The 19,622-nt window shown below is 45.0% G+C and overlaps 1 protein-coding gene and 1 long non-coding RNA gene across 2 annotated transcripts in view; one reads left to right on the top strand and one right to left on the bottom strand.

Annotated features, from left to right (window-relative positions):
• The window catches only part of SNTB1 (syntrophin beta 1), a 253,458-nt gene extending 240,597 nt beyond the window's left edge, over positions 1-12,861 (top strand). Inside the window, exons 5-7 of the mRNA XM_055546793.1 lie at positions 969-1,165; positions 7,290-7,480; positions 10,511-12,861. Coding sequence (XP_055402768.1) covers positions 969-1,165; positions 7,290-7,480; positions 10,511-10,603 — 481 coding nt within the window. The 3' untranslated portion in view covers positions 10,604-12,861. The remainder of the gene's footprint in view (positions 1-968; positions 1,166-7,289; positions 7,481-10,510) is intronic.
• On the bottom strand, positions 5,200-6,065 carry LOC129627145 (uncharacterized). The gene is made up of 2 exons (XR_008702444.1): positions 5,867-6,065; positions 5,200-5,586 (listed from the first exon to the last, which is right to left on the bottom strand). It is a non-coding gene; the product is annotated as an uncharacterized LOC129627145 (long non-coding RNA).
• Positions 12,862-19,622: the final 6,761 nt, after the last annotated feature.

Here is a 19,622-nt window from a genome sequence, read left to right as displayed (position 1 = left end):
TGCTGGATGTATGTTCTAAAGTCAGGGTGTCCAGTGAAAATCACTCTTGAAAATCACTTTAATCTCCCATTAAGTGCAGTTCTCTTCCCTCTTCGAAGAAGTTCAGCATCACTGTGCTTCTTCAAGCTTTTCAAAAATTTTTATTTAATGATTCATTTTTATTTTGGCTGTGCTGGGGCTCCGTTGCTGCTCTGGGACGCTCTCTAGTTGAAGCGAGTGGGAACTGCTCTCTTGTTGCCGCGCTCACGCTTCTGGTGTGGGGCTTCTCTCGTCATGGAGGACAGGCTCTAGACCTCCGTGGTTGTGGTCCACAGGCTTAGTTGCCCCGAGGCGTATGGGATCTTCCTGGACTACGGATCGAATTGGTGTCCCCTGCATTGCAAGGTGGATTCTTAACCACCGGACCACCAGGGAAGCCCTCTTTTTCAAGCTTTACACAGACACACAGATGCTGCTTCTTTAGCAGAGTCCCATGGTTGTCTGCTTGCGTTTGGAGGCTGAGTGCGTGAGAAATGCACGCCCAGAAGTACATTCTCTGCAGCCAGATGCTCCAGAGTATAAGAAAAATGGTATGTGTGACAGGGAGGTGGGGTGGTGCTCAATCCAACTCAGAAAATAACAGATTTGCTTTCTCATCTCAGGCTCGCCCTGGATCATATGTATGTAATGGCAGAAGGTAACTGTTCTCAGTCCTTTCCGTATCTTCCTTTCTCATCTAAGTGTCTGCATAGTCAACCGGATGCCCAGTTCATGGCCACTGTATTCATCTCCCTCTACCACTGGAGAGGAACTGAGTGAGAAGGGGGCAGAAAACCATTGTGAACATTAGGGTATCCTGGATCCTTGGGTTCCAGATCAGAAAAGTGATAGCAATTCAAGCAAATCACCAGCTGGAGCTTTTTCTCAAGTGACGTATCAGGTGGATACAGTAGCTTCCATTTTGATCATTTCTCTCTTCTTCTCAACAGGCTGGTCCATTCCGGTCCAGGAAAGGGATCACCCCAGGCCGGTATGGATCTGTCTTTTGCAACGCGAACTGGCACCCAGCAGGGGATTGAAACGCATCTCTTCAGGGCCGAGGTCAGCAGGGACCTCTCACACTGGACACGGAGCATAGTACAGGGGTGCCACGACTCGGCGGAGCTCGCTGCAGAGATCAGCACAGGTGCGTGCTCGGGCTGGGGACGCCACAGCCTTCTGGGGAGGGGGCGCCCTCCTCTGCATCGTGGCCTCAACATAGGTTCCGTTACTGGCTCCTTTTGGGGTACTTCCTTAAATTCCAGAGGAGATAAATTTCAAAGTCTTCTAAATTAAGGCACTCATAATGCCCTACTAAAACGGGACCTAGAGAGTAGTCCCTCTCGCCCCAACTAGAGAAAGCCCAAGAGTAGCAATGGAGACCCGGCTCAGCCAAAAAAAATAAATAAAAATTAATTAATTAAACACGTTTTTAAAAGCTTAAAAAAGAACAGTGATGCCAGACTTCTTGAGACACGGAAGAGAACTACACTTTATGGGAGATTAAAGGGATCTTCACGAGTGGTTTTTACTGGACATTATTAGTACATTTAGTAATGCTTTACTAAAAGTGCAGGGGTTCCCTGGTGGCTCAGACGGTAAAGCGTCTGCCCACAACGCGGGAGACCCGGATTTGATCCCTGGGTTGGGAAGATCCCCTGGAGAAGGAAATGGCAACCTACTCCAGTACTCTTGCCTAGAAAATTCCATGGATGGAGGAGCCTGGTGGGCTACAGTTCATGGGGTCGCAAAGAGTCGGACACGACTGAGCAACTTCACCTCATTAAAATGCAACCTAAGGGTTTGACTATGAAAACTCTTATTTCATCTTCCTGCAGAAAAAGTGGGTAACTCAGCTAGTCAGCCGTCATTTCTTCCATGTTGGACAGTGCGTGTCCAGAACATTCCCATCACGGGAGAAAGCCCTATGGTGTAACTCTGCTCTAAATGGCTAGGGTTTTCCCACAAGACCTCTTACGTACAGTGCTTCCAGACTTCAGTCACACTGAAACGACAGCAGAGTTTATAGTTTTACCCTCGGAAGACTCAGATGCTCATCCCTGGAGATTCTGGCTCGGAGTTCTGGGCTGGGGCCTGAGAATTTGCATCCGGTGAGATCGCAGGCGGTCCTGATGCTGCTGGTCCGTGGACCACTCTGTGAGCAGCACTGCAGCAGGGTGCAACGTCCTCCGCACCCGAGACTGTTCTAGAAGGTGGGCCACATGTTGGACTTCCCTGGTGGTACAGGGGAAAGAATCCACCTGCCAAGGCAGGAGACACGGGTTTGAACCCTGTGCTGGGAAGATCCCACATGCTGTCAAGCAGCTAAGCCGGAGCGCCACAGCCACTGAACCCACATGCTCCAGGGCCTGCGAGCTGCAACTTCGGAAGCCTGCGAGCCCTGAAGCCTGCGCCCCATAAGAGAAGCCCTGCAGGGGACGCCTGTGCACCCAAGCTGGAGAGTAGCCCCCGCTCTTGCAACTAGAGAAGGCCCGCATGCAAAGAAGGTCCAGTGCAGCCAAGATATACAACTGAATAAGACTTTCAGTTCAGTTCAGTCGCTCGACTATTTGCGACCCCATGGACTGCAGCATGCCAGGCCACCCTGTCCATTACCAACTCCCGGAGTTTACTCAAACTCATGTCCATTGAGTCGGTGATGCCATCCAACCATCTCATCCTCTGTTGTCCCCTTCTCCTCCTGCCCTCAATCTTTCCCAGCATCAGGGTCTTTTCAAATGAGTCAGCTCTTTGCATCAGGTGGCCAAAATATTGGAGTTTCAGCTTCAACATCAGTCCTTCCAATGAACACCCAGGACTGATCTCCTTCAGAATGGACTGGTTGGATCTCCTTGCAGTCCAAGGGACTCTCAAGAGTCTTTTCCAGCACCACAGTTCAAAAGTGTTAATTCTTTGGTGCTCAGCTTTCTTTATAGTCCAATTCTTAGATCCATACATCACTACTGGAAAAACCATGGCCTTGACTAGACGGACCTTTGTTGGCAAAGTAATGTCTCTGATTTTAATATGCTGTCTAGATTGGTCATAACTTTCCTTCCAAGGAGTAAGTGTCTTTTAATTTCATGGCTGCAGTCACCATCTGCAGTGATTTTGGAGCCCAAAAAATAAAGTCTGACACTGTTTCCGCTGTTTCCCCATCTATTTGCCATGAAGTGATGGGACCGGATGCCATGATCTTAGTTTTCTGAATGTTGAGCTTTAAGCCAACTTTTTCACTCTCCTCTTTCACTTTCATCAAGAGGCTCTTTACTTCTTCTTCACTTTCTGGCATAAGGGTGGTGTCATCTGCATATCTGAGGTTATTGATATTTCTCCTGGCAATCTTGAATCCAGCTTGTGCTTCCTCCAGCCCAGCGTTTCTCATGATGTACTCTGCATAGAAGTTAAATAAGCAGGGTGATGATATACAGCCTTGACATACTTCTTTCCCAATTTGGAACCAGTCTATTGTTCCATGTCCAGTTCTAACTGTTGCTTCCTGACCTGCATACAGGTTTCTCAAGAGGCAGGTCAGGTGGTCTGGTATTCCCATTTCTTTCATAATTTTCACAGTTTATTGTGATCCACGCAGTCAAAGGCTTTGGCATAGTCAATAAAGCAGAAATAGATGTTTTTCTGGAACTCTCTTGCCTTTTTGATGATCCAGGGGATGTTGGCAATTTGATCTCTGGTTCTTCTGCCTTTTCTAAAACCAGCTTGAACATCTGGAAGTTCACAGTTCACATATTGTTAAAGCCTGGCTTGGAGGATTTTGAGCATTACTTTACTAGTGTGTGAGATGAACTTAAAGGAAATGAAGGGTGGGACACACATCAACATGTAGCAGGGTTTCTCCACATTTCCTTCATTTGTGCAAGCATGAAAAATCAGATATTTTGTAGAATTTCTACTGCAGCATCTCTGAGATGATTAACGTCTTTTAAAAACTATCCTGGGGCCTCCCTGGTGGCTCAGTGGTAAAGAATCTAGCTGCCAATACAGGAGACACAGGTTCGATCCCTGGTCCAGGAAGATTCCATATGCCAAGGAGCAACTGGGCCCATGCACTGCAACTCCTCAGCCCGAGCTCTGGAGTCCAGGGGCCAGTCCTGAGCCCCAGGCTGCACCTACTGAGGCCCAGGTGCCCGCAGGCCTGTGCTCAGCAACAAGAGACACCCCGCGATGAGAAGCCCACATGCAGCCAGGAGGAGAAGCCCCACTTACTTCAGCTGGAGAAAAGCCTGCACGGCAGCGAAGACTCAGCACAGCCAGAAATAAATAAATAAAGTTATTTTTTAAAGTTATCCTGCAGATGGCTAGTACTCCCAATATTTTCCAGCATTTTTGAAAATGTTTCTTGACGTGTCACTGAAGTTTTCATTTTTGACACATATTCTGTATGGCAAGCAAAACGAGAGTTTTGAACCTAAGAGTTGGTAAAGGCTCAAGTCACCTGAAAACGAAATTTCCTGAAGTTGTATGTATGATAGCAGAGAAGTGCAGACTCCTAGCAACAATCAGGAGTGTTCTAGGAAAAAATAAAGTGGCCAAAGGGGGTTGGTTTAGTTTACAGTCCATACATTTCATAAAATTCTTCTCTCTATAAGCTGAAATCTACTTTGACAGAAAAACAATGAGGCTGTTGATCGACCAGCCCAAGGAAAACAGCAAAGAATTGTGCGGAGTGAGCTAGCTGGCCAAGTGGTGGGAGAGAAGAGTTACAGAAATGATTGAAGCCCAGTTTCAGACGCAAAGACGCCTGCAGGGAGCTGGGAGGCCGGCTGGCGTTTTCATCAGAGCGTCAGTTAGCTTGATAATGCGTTCAATTTATCCTGTGTAGATTAAGAGCACCTTCAGATAACCGATTCCATTACCTAAAGGCCACAAACACCACTTTAGGTCAATTTGAATGAAAAGGAATCACGATCAGTTAATTAGACCATTCAGTGGCCTAGCTTTAAAGTTCAAAGAGGAAAAGGGAAAAACATGTTTAGAGCCCAGTTGCCCACATTCTGCAACATTAAACAGTGTCAGAAATGAAGATTCAAAGTGTATGGAAGAACCTGTGCGCAGGGCAGGGACAGACACTCCCGTGGAGAACGTCCGTGTGGACACAGCCCGGGGAGCAGGGCGGGAACCCGAACCAGGAGAGCGGCTCTGCCAGACACAGGACTGGGCACAGCGGAGCCGCTGAGAGCCTGCTGTCTGGGGCAGGGAGCTCAGCTCGGTGCCGCGCAGCGACCTAGGGGGGTGGGATGGGGATTGGGGGTCGGAGGAAGGTCTAAGAGGGAGGGGGTATGTGTATATGTAAAACTGATTCACATCATCGTACAGCAGAAATAACACAGTGTAAAGCAGTTATACTCCATTAAAACAAACATAAAAAGCGGGGAAGCCGTCACTTCAGCTGTGCCGTCTCCATGTTGCGGGTTGGTCATCCGTGAACCAGACGGGCGGTGGAGGCCCAGGGCCCCCGAGAGGATAATGTGGGGGTTGCCCAGGGCCTCTGCCCAGGAAGTCTTCGGAAAATGTCAGCCCTTAGTTACAAGTTGAACGATAGCTGCGGCCCTTGGAAGGAAAGAGGATATGTTTTAACTGGTTACAAGCCCCTTCATCCTGAGAGCAGCGAGACAGCCCGCGTGTCCCCCGAACGCCGAGGCCCCGCGCCGCGGTGACCGCAGCGCCTCTGCAGGGACCCCTGTCCCGCCCCTCCGCGCGGCGCGCCGAGCGGAGCGGAGACCGCCGGGGAGGGAAGGGCTGGATCCTGCATTGGAACCACCGGGTCTCTGAGCTCTGCTCTTCTCACTTCTCCTACTAAGCTTCCCAAGTGAGGTAGGGTGAAACTCACTTGGGCTTATAAAGCTGAGTTAGTGATGGTGTAGAGTAATCAATACCGCCTTCAAGGTGACGCCTTCCTCAAAAAGAAGGTGTCTTGGTTTCCCTAAAGAGCTTTCAGATGTATATGAAAGCCAGAGCCAGTTGAGTTACCAGGGTCTGTTAAATGTAGTGTTTTGTAAGGCAGGAAAAAAAATCCAATCCGCTCCCTGATCGCCTTTCCCAGAACTCTATGCTGTACTTCTGGGGGCTGTGCCTTTTGAGGGATCTTAGTTCCCCAACCAAGAATCGAACCCTGGGCCTGACAGGAGTCCTAACCATCAGACTGCCAGGGAATTCCCTCCAGAACTCTTTGGTGAAGGGTTTCTAACACTCACAGGTCTTCTGAACAGAAACTTGGAATCGGGAGGCAGGCCTGCTGCTCATAATCGGAAAGGGCTGGTCTCTTTTCCTAAACGCAGCGTGGACCACGGAGAAGTGCTGGCGCCTAACCTGATGGAAAGGTTTTCCTTTTGTCCTCTGGAATCGGGGGCACCTGCGGACAGCCGCCGAGGCTGACTGCACCCTGGGCGGCGGGGCCGTGGCTCCTGCGTAGAAGCTGCAGCAGCCGCTTCTCCAGGACCCGCGATGATCAGATCATCAGAAAATTCAAAAAGCTCGCCTTTATAAAAGGAGCTTTGACTTTTTTTTTTAAAGTAAAACTCAGGTTGTTTTTTAACAGCTCGCTCCTGGCTTCTTACATGTGTTTTTGTTTTGGGTAACGTCACTGGGGAAGTGATTGCTTTTTTCATCAGGTGATAGGTGCTTCATTAATTGATTGATTCATTTATAGATTGTGTGTGTATGATGATGAAAACAATGATCAGAGGTAGCTTGCTCTAAATCGAAAATGTCAGGGACTTCTCTGGTGGTTCAGTGGCTAAGAATCTGCCTTCCAGCGCAGGGGACTCAGGTTCCACCCCTGGTTGGGGTACTAAGACCCCACATCCCTGGGGCAACTGAGTCCACATGCCAGAGCAGAGAGAAGTCCTCCGACTACAGAGAAGGTCCCTTGTGCCGCAACTAAGACCCAGTGCAGCCAAATAAATGGTTTTTTTAGTGTCAGATTTTTTTTCCAGCTTGAGACAAGGTCATTGGAACACCTGTCTCCCTAGATATATATCAGATGGTTACATTAGGGCTAGAGCCCAGATAAAATGTAGTAAATCTCAGCAAAAGGAATTTCTGTTTATTTCCCTTCGTTTCACAGGACAAGTTAAGTGACAATGTCATAATCAATCTAAGGAGAACGCTTTCATGCACATTATTAATTTTTACCTTTAGAAAGCAGCTTTGTGGCTGGGCCTGGGGGTGGGGAGACTAGGTTAGAGCCGGGGAGAAGGGACGGACTTCCGCTGCTCATCAGTCACCCTTCCTTCTCTGTCTGCCTCTCCCAGCTTGCACGTACAAAAACCAGGAGTGCCGACTGACCATACATTATGAGAATGGATTTTCGATTACCACTGAACCACAGGAGGGTGCTTTCCCCAAAACAATCATACAGGCTCCTTATGAAAAGCTGAAAACGTCTTCAGATGATGGAATCAGGATGCTGTATTTAGATTTTGGAGGCAAAGATGGAGAGCTTGTAAGTACACTTTTCTTTAGACAGTGTGATTTCGTGTACGCAACTCACCCATACTGGCTTGCACACATAATACTGCCTTATATTTAGTTAGTATTTAATTAACAAAATGCTTATAGGTTCGTGTCTTAATGGATCCTTGAAAAATAGTGATGGCATCCAATTTTTTAAGTCCTTTCCTTTGGTCTCATTTGAATATAACAGAAATATTTGAATCAAAGGAAAGGATCCTTTATATAGTCAGCATTAAATTCTTCTCAAAGAGGGCCCCACCACCATCAAAATGTACCATTCATTGTTTAAAAGCATCTGATCTAAACTGGGCATTGTGCGAGGTGTCAGGGATACACGGATGTAAAATACCCATTCTGCCCATGGTCTCTGAGGTCTCAGCAGTGGAGAAGGTGAAGAGCCCAGAGGGGAAGGGGCGGCCAGGAAACCCAGCAACGCTGGTCGGCTCCCCCGCGTGGAGAGAGGACCGGGCACTGTGAGCTCCTGTCAGGAGGCATCCGGCAAAACCAGCAAATTTGTCGTCAGGGTGACATTTATACCTCTTCTATCACTGCAGATCGCCCATGTGTTTAAAATCATGATTTCCTGCGATCGTTACCGACTACCATATTGAAAAAATGCATTACTCTAGTTCCTCTGAAGGGTGAAAGTCACACATTGCTCCACTTTCTAGCACGGGTGTTCTCAGGAAGACATAGCATCTCATTTAAGCTGTAGAATGCAGAGCTGCAAAAAAGGACTTTCATTTGGAAAAGCCGGTCTCTGTCTAGGTCCTTCCTAGTCACTGGCTTAGTCAACAAATATTTATTGACTCATTCTTGATAACCTGGATGGGGGTGGAATATATAAAATGCAGAGATAAATCTCTAAAAATAAGATCCAGTCACTGTAACTCAGCTATTAGGCTTGCATAACCCTCCCCTCCCCCAGGCCTTCCCTGGTGGCTCAGGGGTAAAGAATCTGCCTCAAGTGCAAGGGCTGCAGGAGACTCCTGCTTTTTATCCATGGCTGGAAAATTCAAGGCTTTTTGCCAGTGAGGAAAAATAACGTATGTCTAAATTTTGGCCTTTCTGCCTGTAATTGCAACCTGACTTGAAAAGACTTAGGAAGGACTGATTTTTCTGCTGTCGATACGTTAGTCTGAGAATCAATTTCAGACACACCTTCCCCAGGATCTAGGTAAGCAACCCCCAGAGGCAGGTGCTAGGGAAGGGAGCAGAGACAAGTGGTAGAAAATGCGATAAACTTAGGGTCAAGAGACCCCTGCTGTCTCTCTGAGTCTGGAACTAACTCATCACGTGTCCTGGGCAAGTCCTCTTATTTCTTTGGCTCTGAGTCTCCCCACCTATAAAACACAGGGACTGAAGGAGGTCATCTTTAAGGTTAGTTTGAAAAGTTATGCTCTGTGTTAGTAAAAGCGAATATGCTGGTGAAATGGATTTCCCTGGCAGCCCAGTGGTTAAGAATCTGCCTGCTAATGCAGAGGACATGGGTTCGATCCCTGGTCTGGAAATTAAGATCCCACATGCCACAGGGCGACTAAGCCCACTTGCTCCAGAGCCCATGTTCTGAAATAAGAGGAGCCCCAGTCACGGCAAACTAGAGGAGAGCTGAGCACACAAATGCAGCACCTCAGGACACGCCCGGTGCCACCAAAGAAACAAGAGCGAGGATGGGGTCAGGCCCAGAGTCTGGCATCAGACAGGCCTGCATCTGAGTTCATGCTTTCTCTCCACTGTAAGCTGTATGGTCTTAGAAGGTTTTATAGCTTCACCAAATCTTAGTTTTCCACTTAAGACATAGAGATGGTAACAGTAGCTATCCCAGAAGGATTCTGTGAGAATTAACTAAGATAATGTACAGAAAGTATTCACACAGTGCCTGGTTCACACTAAGTAGAACTTAACTTTGCCGGATGTTACTGTGGTCAGGATGTTATTCTCCAGCACCAGAATAGAGCTGGGGATAAGGGGGACGAACTGAGTGCAGCCCTGGCGTATGCACTGCCGTGGGCAAACAGCTCGTGGCAGAGCGCTGGAAGGCACGGGGGCCCAGCCACTGCGGTGGTGCATAGAGGGGTGGGAGGGATGTCTGTGTGCTTACGGCTGATTCACACTGAGGCACAGCAGAAACTCACACAGCACTGTAAAACAGTTATTCCCCACTTACAAAAACATCCTATTATAAACCATCTTAGAAAAGAATATTAATAAAAGAATGTGCGTATATGTACAGCTGAATCACTTTGCTGTACAACAGGAATTAACAACAGTGTAATCAACTATACTTCAATAAAAAGAAAAATCAAAAACGAGATTAAAAAAAAAAAAGAATCAGGAGCAACACAGCGCTCTTGAACTAGGTCAGGTGATGAAAATTCAGCCTGTTTGGCTCTGACCTTGTGCCGGCTCTGTAGGGACGCGGGGAAAACCAGCCTTCAGAAGGAGCCTCCGCAGACGGTGCTCTAGGCGCGCTCGACGCCACGAGCTGTGAGGATGCGGCTGCTCGTAATATAGCTTCTGTATTTTCTGGTTTGTGAGGGATTTTCACCTGCAGTATCTCATTTTAATACTCTACCCTGTAAGTTAGGGTGGACTGAGAATAATTTTAAATGAATTGTCCAAGATTATGTACACACCTGAAAAGTGTTAGAACCGGGACTCACATCTATGATGGGAAACGTAGCACTGTCTCATGCTGCACCTAATTCAACATAAATAATCATGACACCAGAAATAAAAGGTTTAGACAGTCAAGAAGGGCAGCACTGGTACGTGTGCTATTGGTATGTATAAATTTCACAGAACTTATTTTGGGAAATAAGATAGATGAGATGTAAGGAGTAAGTTCAAAGAGTTATGTTTTTTTTTTAATCTCATTGGGGGCAAGGATTTAAAAACACAGTTGCTCCAGTTAACACTTAAAAGCAGGAAGTGCTTGGATCTGTTTGATGTGTAAATCACTATTTTGTGTCAAGCATTCATTTAAAATTTTTCATGTGCTCTTCTTTTTAAATTCCAGCAACTGGACCTGCACTCCTGCCCCAAGCCGATTGTTTTCATCATTCATTCCTTCCTGTCAGCTAAGATTACAAGACTGGGGTTGGTGGCCTGAGCAGGGGAGTGAATTACCTCTGAGCAAAGGAGGCTTCGCTGCCCCCAAAACAGCGTCGTGTCGGACAGCATTCGCAGTGACCACCAGATGCGGCATGTCGGCTTCAGACCCCGAGTCCCACGTAGCAGTGCCCGGCTTCTGTCAGTTTCCACAGCTATAAAGGGTACCCTCAGAAAACACCGCAAGGACTGTCAGAATGAAACGGTTTTTTTAGCACAGTAAAAGGGTAGAGCGGTGAGGCTGATTGGAAATACACAGCACAGCTCTTAGATAATGACAATCAAGGACATGCTACTGAAACAGCATGTGCAGCTCTTAAGCATACAGTTTCTAGGCAACTGGTTCACCTGCTAAGCCAGGGCTGAACAGATGAGAAATGGACGTTTTCCACCAACCCCCCCAACCCCAGGAGTAAGGACCCCTCGTTTTACTGTGGCCCATTTCCTACTTCTGAGTTGACTTCCACTGGTCAGGAAAGGACTCAAATGGAAACCCACCTTTTATTTAAGTATGAAACAGCTGTTACTTTTTCTTAATGAATTACCTTTCAGTGATGTAGAAGGATTCTGCAGTGTTCTCATGAGCATATGATGAGTGGGAATTAACACATCAGATACTTATCTGAGCTGTAAGCCAGTAGATTCTGAGCCAGAGTAGACTGCTTAAATTGCAAAGCTTTGCTGAAGAGTGGTTTGCATGAAAGAATTAATTCTGGGACTACACTTATACCAAGGCCTGCTATTTTAGAGCCATGACTTAGAGCTTTATTTATAGAAAGCAAATTATGGATTTTTTAAAAAAGATTGTCATTTGAGATATATATATAATAATTCACGGGGGGTTAACTTATACCCATTTTGTGGTTTTCAGTGGAAGCGCTGAGCAATGTATTGGCCCTTATTTCTGCCTGTGCTGTATGCATGCATTTTCAAGCAAGTAATAGAGCCTTATATGATTCTGTTTAATACTGGGTTTTACATAGCCAGTGTTATAACCAAACCCATGAATAGCACTCACAGCTCTTTTGGAATTCCAGGGAAATAATACAATGACCTGATATTTTTCTACAAGAATATTTTCAGACAGCATAGTGAAGTCACTCAATCGTGTCCGACTCTTTGCGACCCCACGGACTGTAGCCTACCAGGCTCCTCCGTCCATGGGATTTTCCAGACAAGAGTACTGGAGTGGGGTGCCATCTCCTTCTCTAGAGGAGCTTCCCGACTGTAGGCAGACGCTTTACTGTCTGAGCCACCAGGGAGGTGCCAGACAGCACAGTCTTATTGATTTAACACTTTTGCTTTTATCTTTCAGAACACAGTCACTGAAAACAACCTGTTATTTGATTTTAAAGTCACTTGCCTCAAATCTTGAAAATTAGCTCTAGAATTTCTGTATTTGCAACACTTCTCTCCTCTGTAGTTTACACAGACAAATGTTCCAGGTTAGATTTGTGTGTCTTTTCAGAGAGCTATGCAGAAAGATTTAAAAAGTGATTTTGTTCACTCAGAATCATGTGTTTATGGAGTTTTACTTTAGATCAGCATTTTGTTTTAGATAGGTGTTTCCCCAGAGTAATACAAGTAACATTAATTCAAGTTCCAAAGGGTATTGATTGAATGGTATTTTGTGTAGAGGGAAATAAAAGGGTTAGTAATCAAAAACTGTTTGTTATATACTGCATTAAAAAATGTTAAACAGAGTTCATGGTTGCAGCCCTCTTCACAAAGACTTTATTGCATATTGCAGTTCTGCAGGGGAAATGATCCGAACACACAGGGATGATCCTATGTCATTCCTAACACGTCTACAGAACTACTTTCTAAGACATCTTATGAAACTAGTGTTTAAACACACACACACACACACACACACACACACACACACACACCAAAACAATCACTTTAGAAAACATAGCTTTAACACTGATTTTGTTTCCTATTTTAAAATGCTGAAGAGTGAAGTCCCAGCCTCAGTGTTGTAGGAAAGCTTTGATGCATCTGTAAATTGTAATGCACTCTTTCATGATATATTTTCAAAATCACTGGAAAGTTGTTATACAAGAGAACTATACTTGTGTATTGTAAATAACATGAAAATACAGATATTAATGCCAATAGTTCAACAATATGTAATCTAAGGTGCTCCATACTACATGAAGTGTGAGTTAATTACTCATAATTAAGTTGAAAAGGTCCTATTATATATTTATAGACACATTAAAATGATCATAATTACAAATACTATTTCTTCATCACTCGAGTTTTAGACTGATTAATATCTGGGTGGGGTTCAAAAGAAACTACATTCTCTGCATTTATAAAAGTTTAATTTAAATATTTATATTTTAGAAAAATATATTTGAATAAAATCAATGCATTTTCTGAATTAAAATGTTATTAGCAAGAAATAGAAAATTTTACTAAGAACTGTGTATATAAATCATTTTTCTTCCTCAAAATTAAATTGTATCATATCAGAGTGGCTATGATGAATCAATTCAAATATTCATTTTTTTCTCCTTCAATTTGAATTCAACAAGTTATTACTTCACACTGTAGATTTTAATCTTGTCTTGATGTGCGTTATGAATGATGTGAATAACACAAACTCATACATCTGGATCATACCTGGGTACAGACAGCGAATCAACTGAGTCATTTTGGGGGATTTGTTTTTGTCCAGTTCCCTCTGTGATCAACTGTCTCGTATTTGAATTGATGAATTATTAAATTCACAATGTCTGTTCTTTTAGGTGCAAACCAACTCCAGTGAATGATGTCTTAAACTACACTTGGAGGGAGGGAAGCTGCCCAATTGTTAAGAGTAATTAGGTGAGCCCTTTGGTGTGGTGACGTAGCTCTAAACCATCCCATGGGAATTTAAAGAAAACCAACAGGAATACAGATATCAAGTTTCTTTTTCTGCCTTGACTAAGTAGGAGAAACAAAACTATACATCTATTTTAAAAACCATTCAGCCAGAGGCATTTAATTGTATCAACTGATGCACTGAAATGCTGAAAAAAATGCACGTTGCTTTGTCCAAAAGCTTGTTGACCCTGCTTGGTTGAAGTCAAAAGGAACGGTCCTAATGGGCAGGAGTCCTCTACAATTAATGAGTGGGGCCTTTCTGGCCCTTGTTTTACAGCTATTCGATATTCTGTCTTGGGACTGGAGTGGACTGGGGTGAGGACATGCTTCATGAGAGCACCATTTTATAAAATGTGCCTGTTTATAGTGCTGTGGCCACCCTGTAAACTTCATATGTGAGTTAAATAGGTGCTCACTCTGCATGTGGTGGGCTGGCCGGCGCTTTCCTCAGTAGCCAGAGGGATACGGGCACATACAGACACCCCTTGCCCGTCTCGTCCTCGGCCTGGAAAGGGGCCATGGTGGGGGCGGGGTGCCACCTGCTGCTTCTGTGTGCAGCGTTTCATGCTGGGTCGTCACCTGGGCTCAGGGCTTTCAACCCTCATTTTAACTACATTTTCACGGGATTTTATCTATACACCAAGCTCCAAATACTCAAATTTTCTTTAGTACCAGAACTTTGTTTGTGTTCAAGTTACTTGTAATAAAAACAGCAGGCTGGGGTTGAGAAGTCTTTTACTATTTGAAAACCGGAGGAAATATGTGTAAACCATAGATAAGGGACTAGGATCCAGAAACTATAACGAACTCTTACAATTCAACAATAAAAAGAGAAATAAGCCCACTGAAAAGTCCTTAAGAAAGCATTTGGTGGACATTTCCCTGAAAGAAAATATCCAGCTGGCCAGTAAGTGCATGAAAAGATGCTCAACATTACTTATCAGAGAAATGCAAGTCAAAGCCACTATATTACCTCACATTTCCTATCATCTGTTAAAAGATAAATGCTAACAAGAATTAGCAAGGAGGTGGAGAAATTGGAGCTGCTGATGGAAAAGTCAAATGGTATAGCTGCTGTGGAAAACAGTCTGCTATTTTCTCAAAAATTAAACAGAGTTACTATATAGTCCAGCAGTTCCACTCCTAGGCATATACCCAAGATAATGGAAAAATATATGTCTGTGCCAAAACTTGTACACAATGTCCACAGTAGCATTATTCATGACAGCCAAAATGGGGAATCAGCCCAGTGTCCATCGACTGATGAATGCATAAACAACTGTGACAGGGTCATACAATGACATGCTGACTCATGCTACAACACGGGTGAGCCCTGAACACCTCATGCAGAGAATCTGCCTGCCAGTGTCGAGATGTGGGTTCCATCCCTGGGTCAGGAAGATCCCTTGGAGGAGGGAATGGCAACCCACTCAAGTATCCTTGCCTGGAAAATGCCATGGACAGAGGAGCCTGGCAGGCTGCAGTCGAGTCTGAGCCTAAACAAGTAGGAGAAACTGGAGACAGAAGACCACACACTGTACTAGTCCCTGTCCGTCCAGTGTACAGAACAGGCAAGTCCAGTGTACAGAACAGGCAAATCCAGAGAACAGAGGCGGCGGGTGCTTGCCAGGGGTGCACAGAAATGACTGCTCGTAGATAAGCAATTTCTGCTGGGGTGATGGAAAGGTGGGGAGTTAGCTGGTGGCGGTGATTACGCAGCTTTGTGGGTACACTGAGACCTACTCGGTTATATACCATATATTGTGGGTATACTGAAACCTACTCGGTTATATACCATAGGGCGAATTGCATAGTATGCGAATCACATTGCCAATAAAGCTAAGACTTGTGGGCTTTCTGTGTATCCAAAGTCACAGTCTAGTCTGTCAGATGAAAACCACACCCACCAGACAGGGCTTCTTCGGCTGTCAGTGCTGTGGGGCAACACCCTGAAGATTCACAGAAGTCCTTTTGTCTTGCTGAAAGGGTTTAAGTATTTCTAAGGTTTTAATGAAGCATTTATCACTGCACCTTTGGTTTGATCTTGAGGCTCTTACTTACGTGGAGAACCTTTTGCCACTGGAAATGAAGTGGGAAAACATTTTATTTTCCAATCCAGAATGTTCCAAGTCTTCTGTATCGCCTCAAAATTCTGCTAGAAAACGGAAGATTCCCTCCTCTAGTTCATGTACCTTGTCCTGTGCCTTTATTGTTTTCAGCCGAACAAGCCAACAAACGGCTCACTGGCACTTTTCGCATTCTGTTTGGAACTACCCTTAACTATATCCATGAGTTCATGTGGTACCACTTCTCTTTTCAGGCTGTATGTGTGTGCTTCAGCAAAGCGCAGCCGCTGCTCCTCAGCTTGGACGAGGGGTATCTCCTTGCTGGAGCAGCCGTGAAGAGATAACCCACGTCCAAGGTAAGAGAAGCCCAAGTAAGACAGTAGGTGTTGCGAGAGGCATCAGAGGGCAGACACACAAACCATAATCAAAGAAAACTAGTCAATCTAATCACACGGACCACAGCCTGGTCTCTCAATGAAACTAAGCCATGCCGTGTGGGACCACATGGATATCACCAAATGGTCAACACTGAAATCAGACTGATTATATATTCTTTGCAGCCAAAGATGGAGAAGCTCTATACAGTCAGCAAAAACAAGACTGCGAGCTGACTGTGGCTCAGATCATGAACTCCTTATTACCAAATTCAGACTGAAACTGAAGGAAGTAGGCAAAACCACTAGACCATTCAGGTAGGACCTAAATCAAATCCCTTATGATTATACCGTGGAAGTGAGAAATAGATTTAAGGGACTAGATCTGATAGAGTGCCTGATGAACTATGGACAGAGGTTCATGACATTGTACAGGAGACAGGGATCAAGACCATCCCCATGGAAAAGAAATGCAAAAAAGCAAAATGGCTGTCTGGGGAGGCCTTACAAATAGCTATGAAAAGAAGAGAAGTGAAAAGCAAAGGAGAAAAGGAAAGATATAAGCATCTGAATGCAGAGCTCCAAAGAAGGGAGCTCTTCTTTGTAGAGATAAGAGATAAGAAAGGCTTCCTCAGCAATCAACGCAAAGAAATAGAGGAAAACAACAGAATGGGAAAGACTAGAGATCTCTTCAAGAAAATTAGAGATACCAAGGGAACATTTCATGCAAAGATGGGCTCGATAAAGGACAGAAATGGTATGGACCTAACAGAAGCGAAGATATTAAGAGGTGGCAAGAATACACAGAAGAACTGTACAAAAAAGATCTTCACGACCAAGATAATCATGAAGGTGTGTTCACTCACCTGTAGCCAGACATCCTGGAATGTGAAGTCAAGTAGGCCTTAGAAAGCATAACTATGAACAAAGCTAGTGGAGGTGATGGAATTCCAGTTGAGCTATTTCAAATCCTGAAAGATGATGCTGTGAAAGTGCTGCACTCAATACGCCAGCAAATTTGGAAAACTCAGCAGTGGCCACAGCACTGGAAAAGGTCAGTTTTCATTCCAATCCCGAAGAAAGGCAATGCCAAAGAATGCTCAAACTACCACACAATTGCACTCATCTCACACGCTAGTAAAGTAATGCTCAAAATTCTCCAAGCCAGGCTTCAGCGATACGTGAACCATGAACTTCCAGATGTTCAAGCTGGTTTTAGAAAAGTCAGAGGAACCAGAGATCAAATTGCCAACATTCGCTGGATCATCGAAAAAGCAAGAGAGTTCCAGAAAAACATCTATTTCTGCTATCTTTGACTGTGCGGATCACAATAAACTGTGGACAATTCTGAAAGAGATGGGAATACCAGACCACCTGACCTGCCTCTTGAGAAACCTATATGCAGGTCAAGAAGAAACAGTTAGAACTGGACATGGAACAACAGACTGGTTCCAAATAGGAAAAGGCGTACGTCAAGGCTGTATATTGTCACCCTGCTTATTTAACTTATATGCAGAGTACATCCTGAGAAACACTGGGCTGGATGAAGCACAAGCTGGAATCAAGATTGCTGGGAGAAATATCAATAACCTCAGATATGCAGATGACACCACCCTTATGGCAGAAATTTAAGAAGAACTAAAGAGCCTCTTGATGAAAGTCAGAGAGGAAAATGAAAAAGTTGGCCTAAAGCTCAACATTCAGAAAACTAAGATTATGGCATCTGGTCCCATCACTTCATGGGAAATAGATGGGGAAACAGTGGCAGACTTTATTTTTGGGGGCTCCAAAATCACTGCAGATGGTGACTGCAGCCATGAAATTAAAAGACATTTACTCCTTGGAAGGAAAGTTATGACCAACCTAGGTAGCATATTCAAAAGCAGAGACATTACTTTGCCAACAAAGGTCCATCTAGTCAAGGCTATGGTTTTTCCAGTGGTCATGTATGGATGTGAGAGTTGGACTGTGAAGAAAGCTGAGCGCCTAAGAATTGATGCTTTTGAACTGTGGTGTTGGAGAAGACTCTTGAGAGTCCCTTGGACTGCAAGGAGATCCAACCAGTCCATTCTAAAGATCAGTCCTGGGTGTTCACTGGAAGTACTGATGCTAAAGCTGAGACTCCAATACTCTGGCCACCTCATGTGTAGAGCTGACTCATTGGAAAAGGCTCTGATGCTGGGAGGGATTGGTGGCAGGAGGTGAAGGGGATGACAGAGGAGGAGATGGCTAGATGGCATCACCTACTCGATGGACCTAAGTTTGAGTGAACTCCGGGAGTTGGTGATGGACAGGGAGACCTGGCGTGCTGCAATTTCATGGGGTCGCAAAGAGTCAGACACGACTGAGCAACTGAACTGAACTGAACTGATGTGTGTGCTTAGTCACTCAGTCGTGTATGACTCTTTTCGACCACGTGGCTGTAGCCCGCCAGGCTTCTCTGTCCATGGACTCTCCAGGCAGGAATGCTGGAGCGAGTTGCCATGCCCTTTTCTAGGGAATCTTGAGCACCCAGGAATTGAACCTGGGTCTCCTGCACTGCAAACAGATTCTTTACCGTCTGAGCCACAAGGAAGCCAACTTCTCTTTTCCAGGTGATGTACACAACAATTTTCCCAAGTGTACCATCACTGTGGAACAGGCTGAGCCAGTCTGGCCCTGTGGCTCCCTTTTTCTCTAAAGCCCTCTCAGGCAGTGCAAGTTTTACGGGAATTAACATCCGAACAGCCGAGGCCTGCGCTCTGCTCTATTCTCCCTCGGGTCTGCCTTTTGAGGTCCCGCGCGTGGGTGTCCTACCGATGGACAGGCCCGGCCGGCAGGGTCCTCTCCTGGACACAGGCACGCGGCTCACGCAGCTGGACTTCAGCCCGGCCTGCAGCTCCTCCCGTGAGTTCAGTCCGCGCTAGAAACAGACCTGAAGTCCCTAGGCCTTTCAGATCGCTCCTGTTACCTGCTTTCACATTCATCTCAAACATCTTAAGCACTTGTACTTTGGAGCATCCTTACGGTGGCAGTGCTGGGTCAGCGCTAGCTCGGGTCCGGCTCGCGACTGTGGCCGGCGGCCGCCAGGCTCCCCCGTGCCTGGGACGCTCCGGGCAAGAACACTGGAGTGGGGTGCCATTTCCAGTATTTTTATGGGACATTCACAAAAGTTATTAAGTGTGAGCACAGCACTGAAGTTAAGTTAAAGCAGTACACTCAGACACCTGCAGACTCCACCCTGAAAAGGCTGTCCTAAGGAATAATCAGTGATGTACCAGAAATATTCATTTAAGTTTCATTTACAATAAGCAAATATTAAACTCATATGTCCAACAATGCAGGATTGGTTAAATAAACTGATTCATTTGAATCATGCAGTTATTAATGATATGATATAAAAATCATTTTAATCATATTGTTATATCACATTGTTAAGTGAAAAGCAGGCTATAAATTAATATACATACATATCACACATATGACCGCAATTTTAAACATAAATATAATGTTTAAAAATATTAAATACCTGTAGACAGAACAGTATTGGAATTTTTTCCATCCTCCTTAGTATTTTCCACATTTTCCAAATTTACTGTCATGGGAAAACATTTTTTTTTCTGGGAGTAGGTACTTAAGTCATTTTCACTATGTCTTATTTTCACAATTTTTGCTCTTTTTTCATCCCAAATAAACATAAATAGCTCCAACAGTGGTTGCTCCAGGG

The sequence above is a fragment of the Bubalus kerabau genome, chromosome 14 (genome assembly GCF_029407905.1).
Source record: "Bubalus kerabau isolate K-KA32 ecotype Philippines breed swamp buffalo chromosome 14, PCC_UOA_SB_1v2, whole genome shotgun sequence".
Lineage (NCBI taxonomy): Eukaryota > Metazoa > Chordata > Mammalia > Artiodactyla > Bovidae > Bubalus > Bubalus kerabau.
This window is presented reverse-complemented; position numbering and strand designations above follow the sequence as displayed.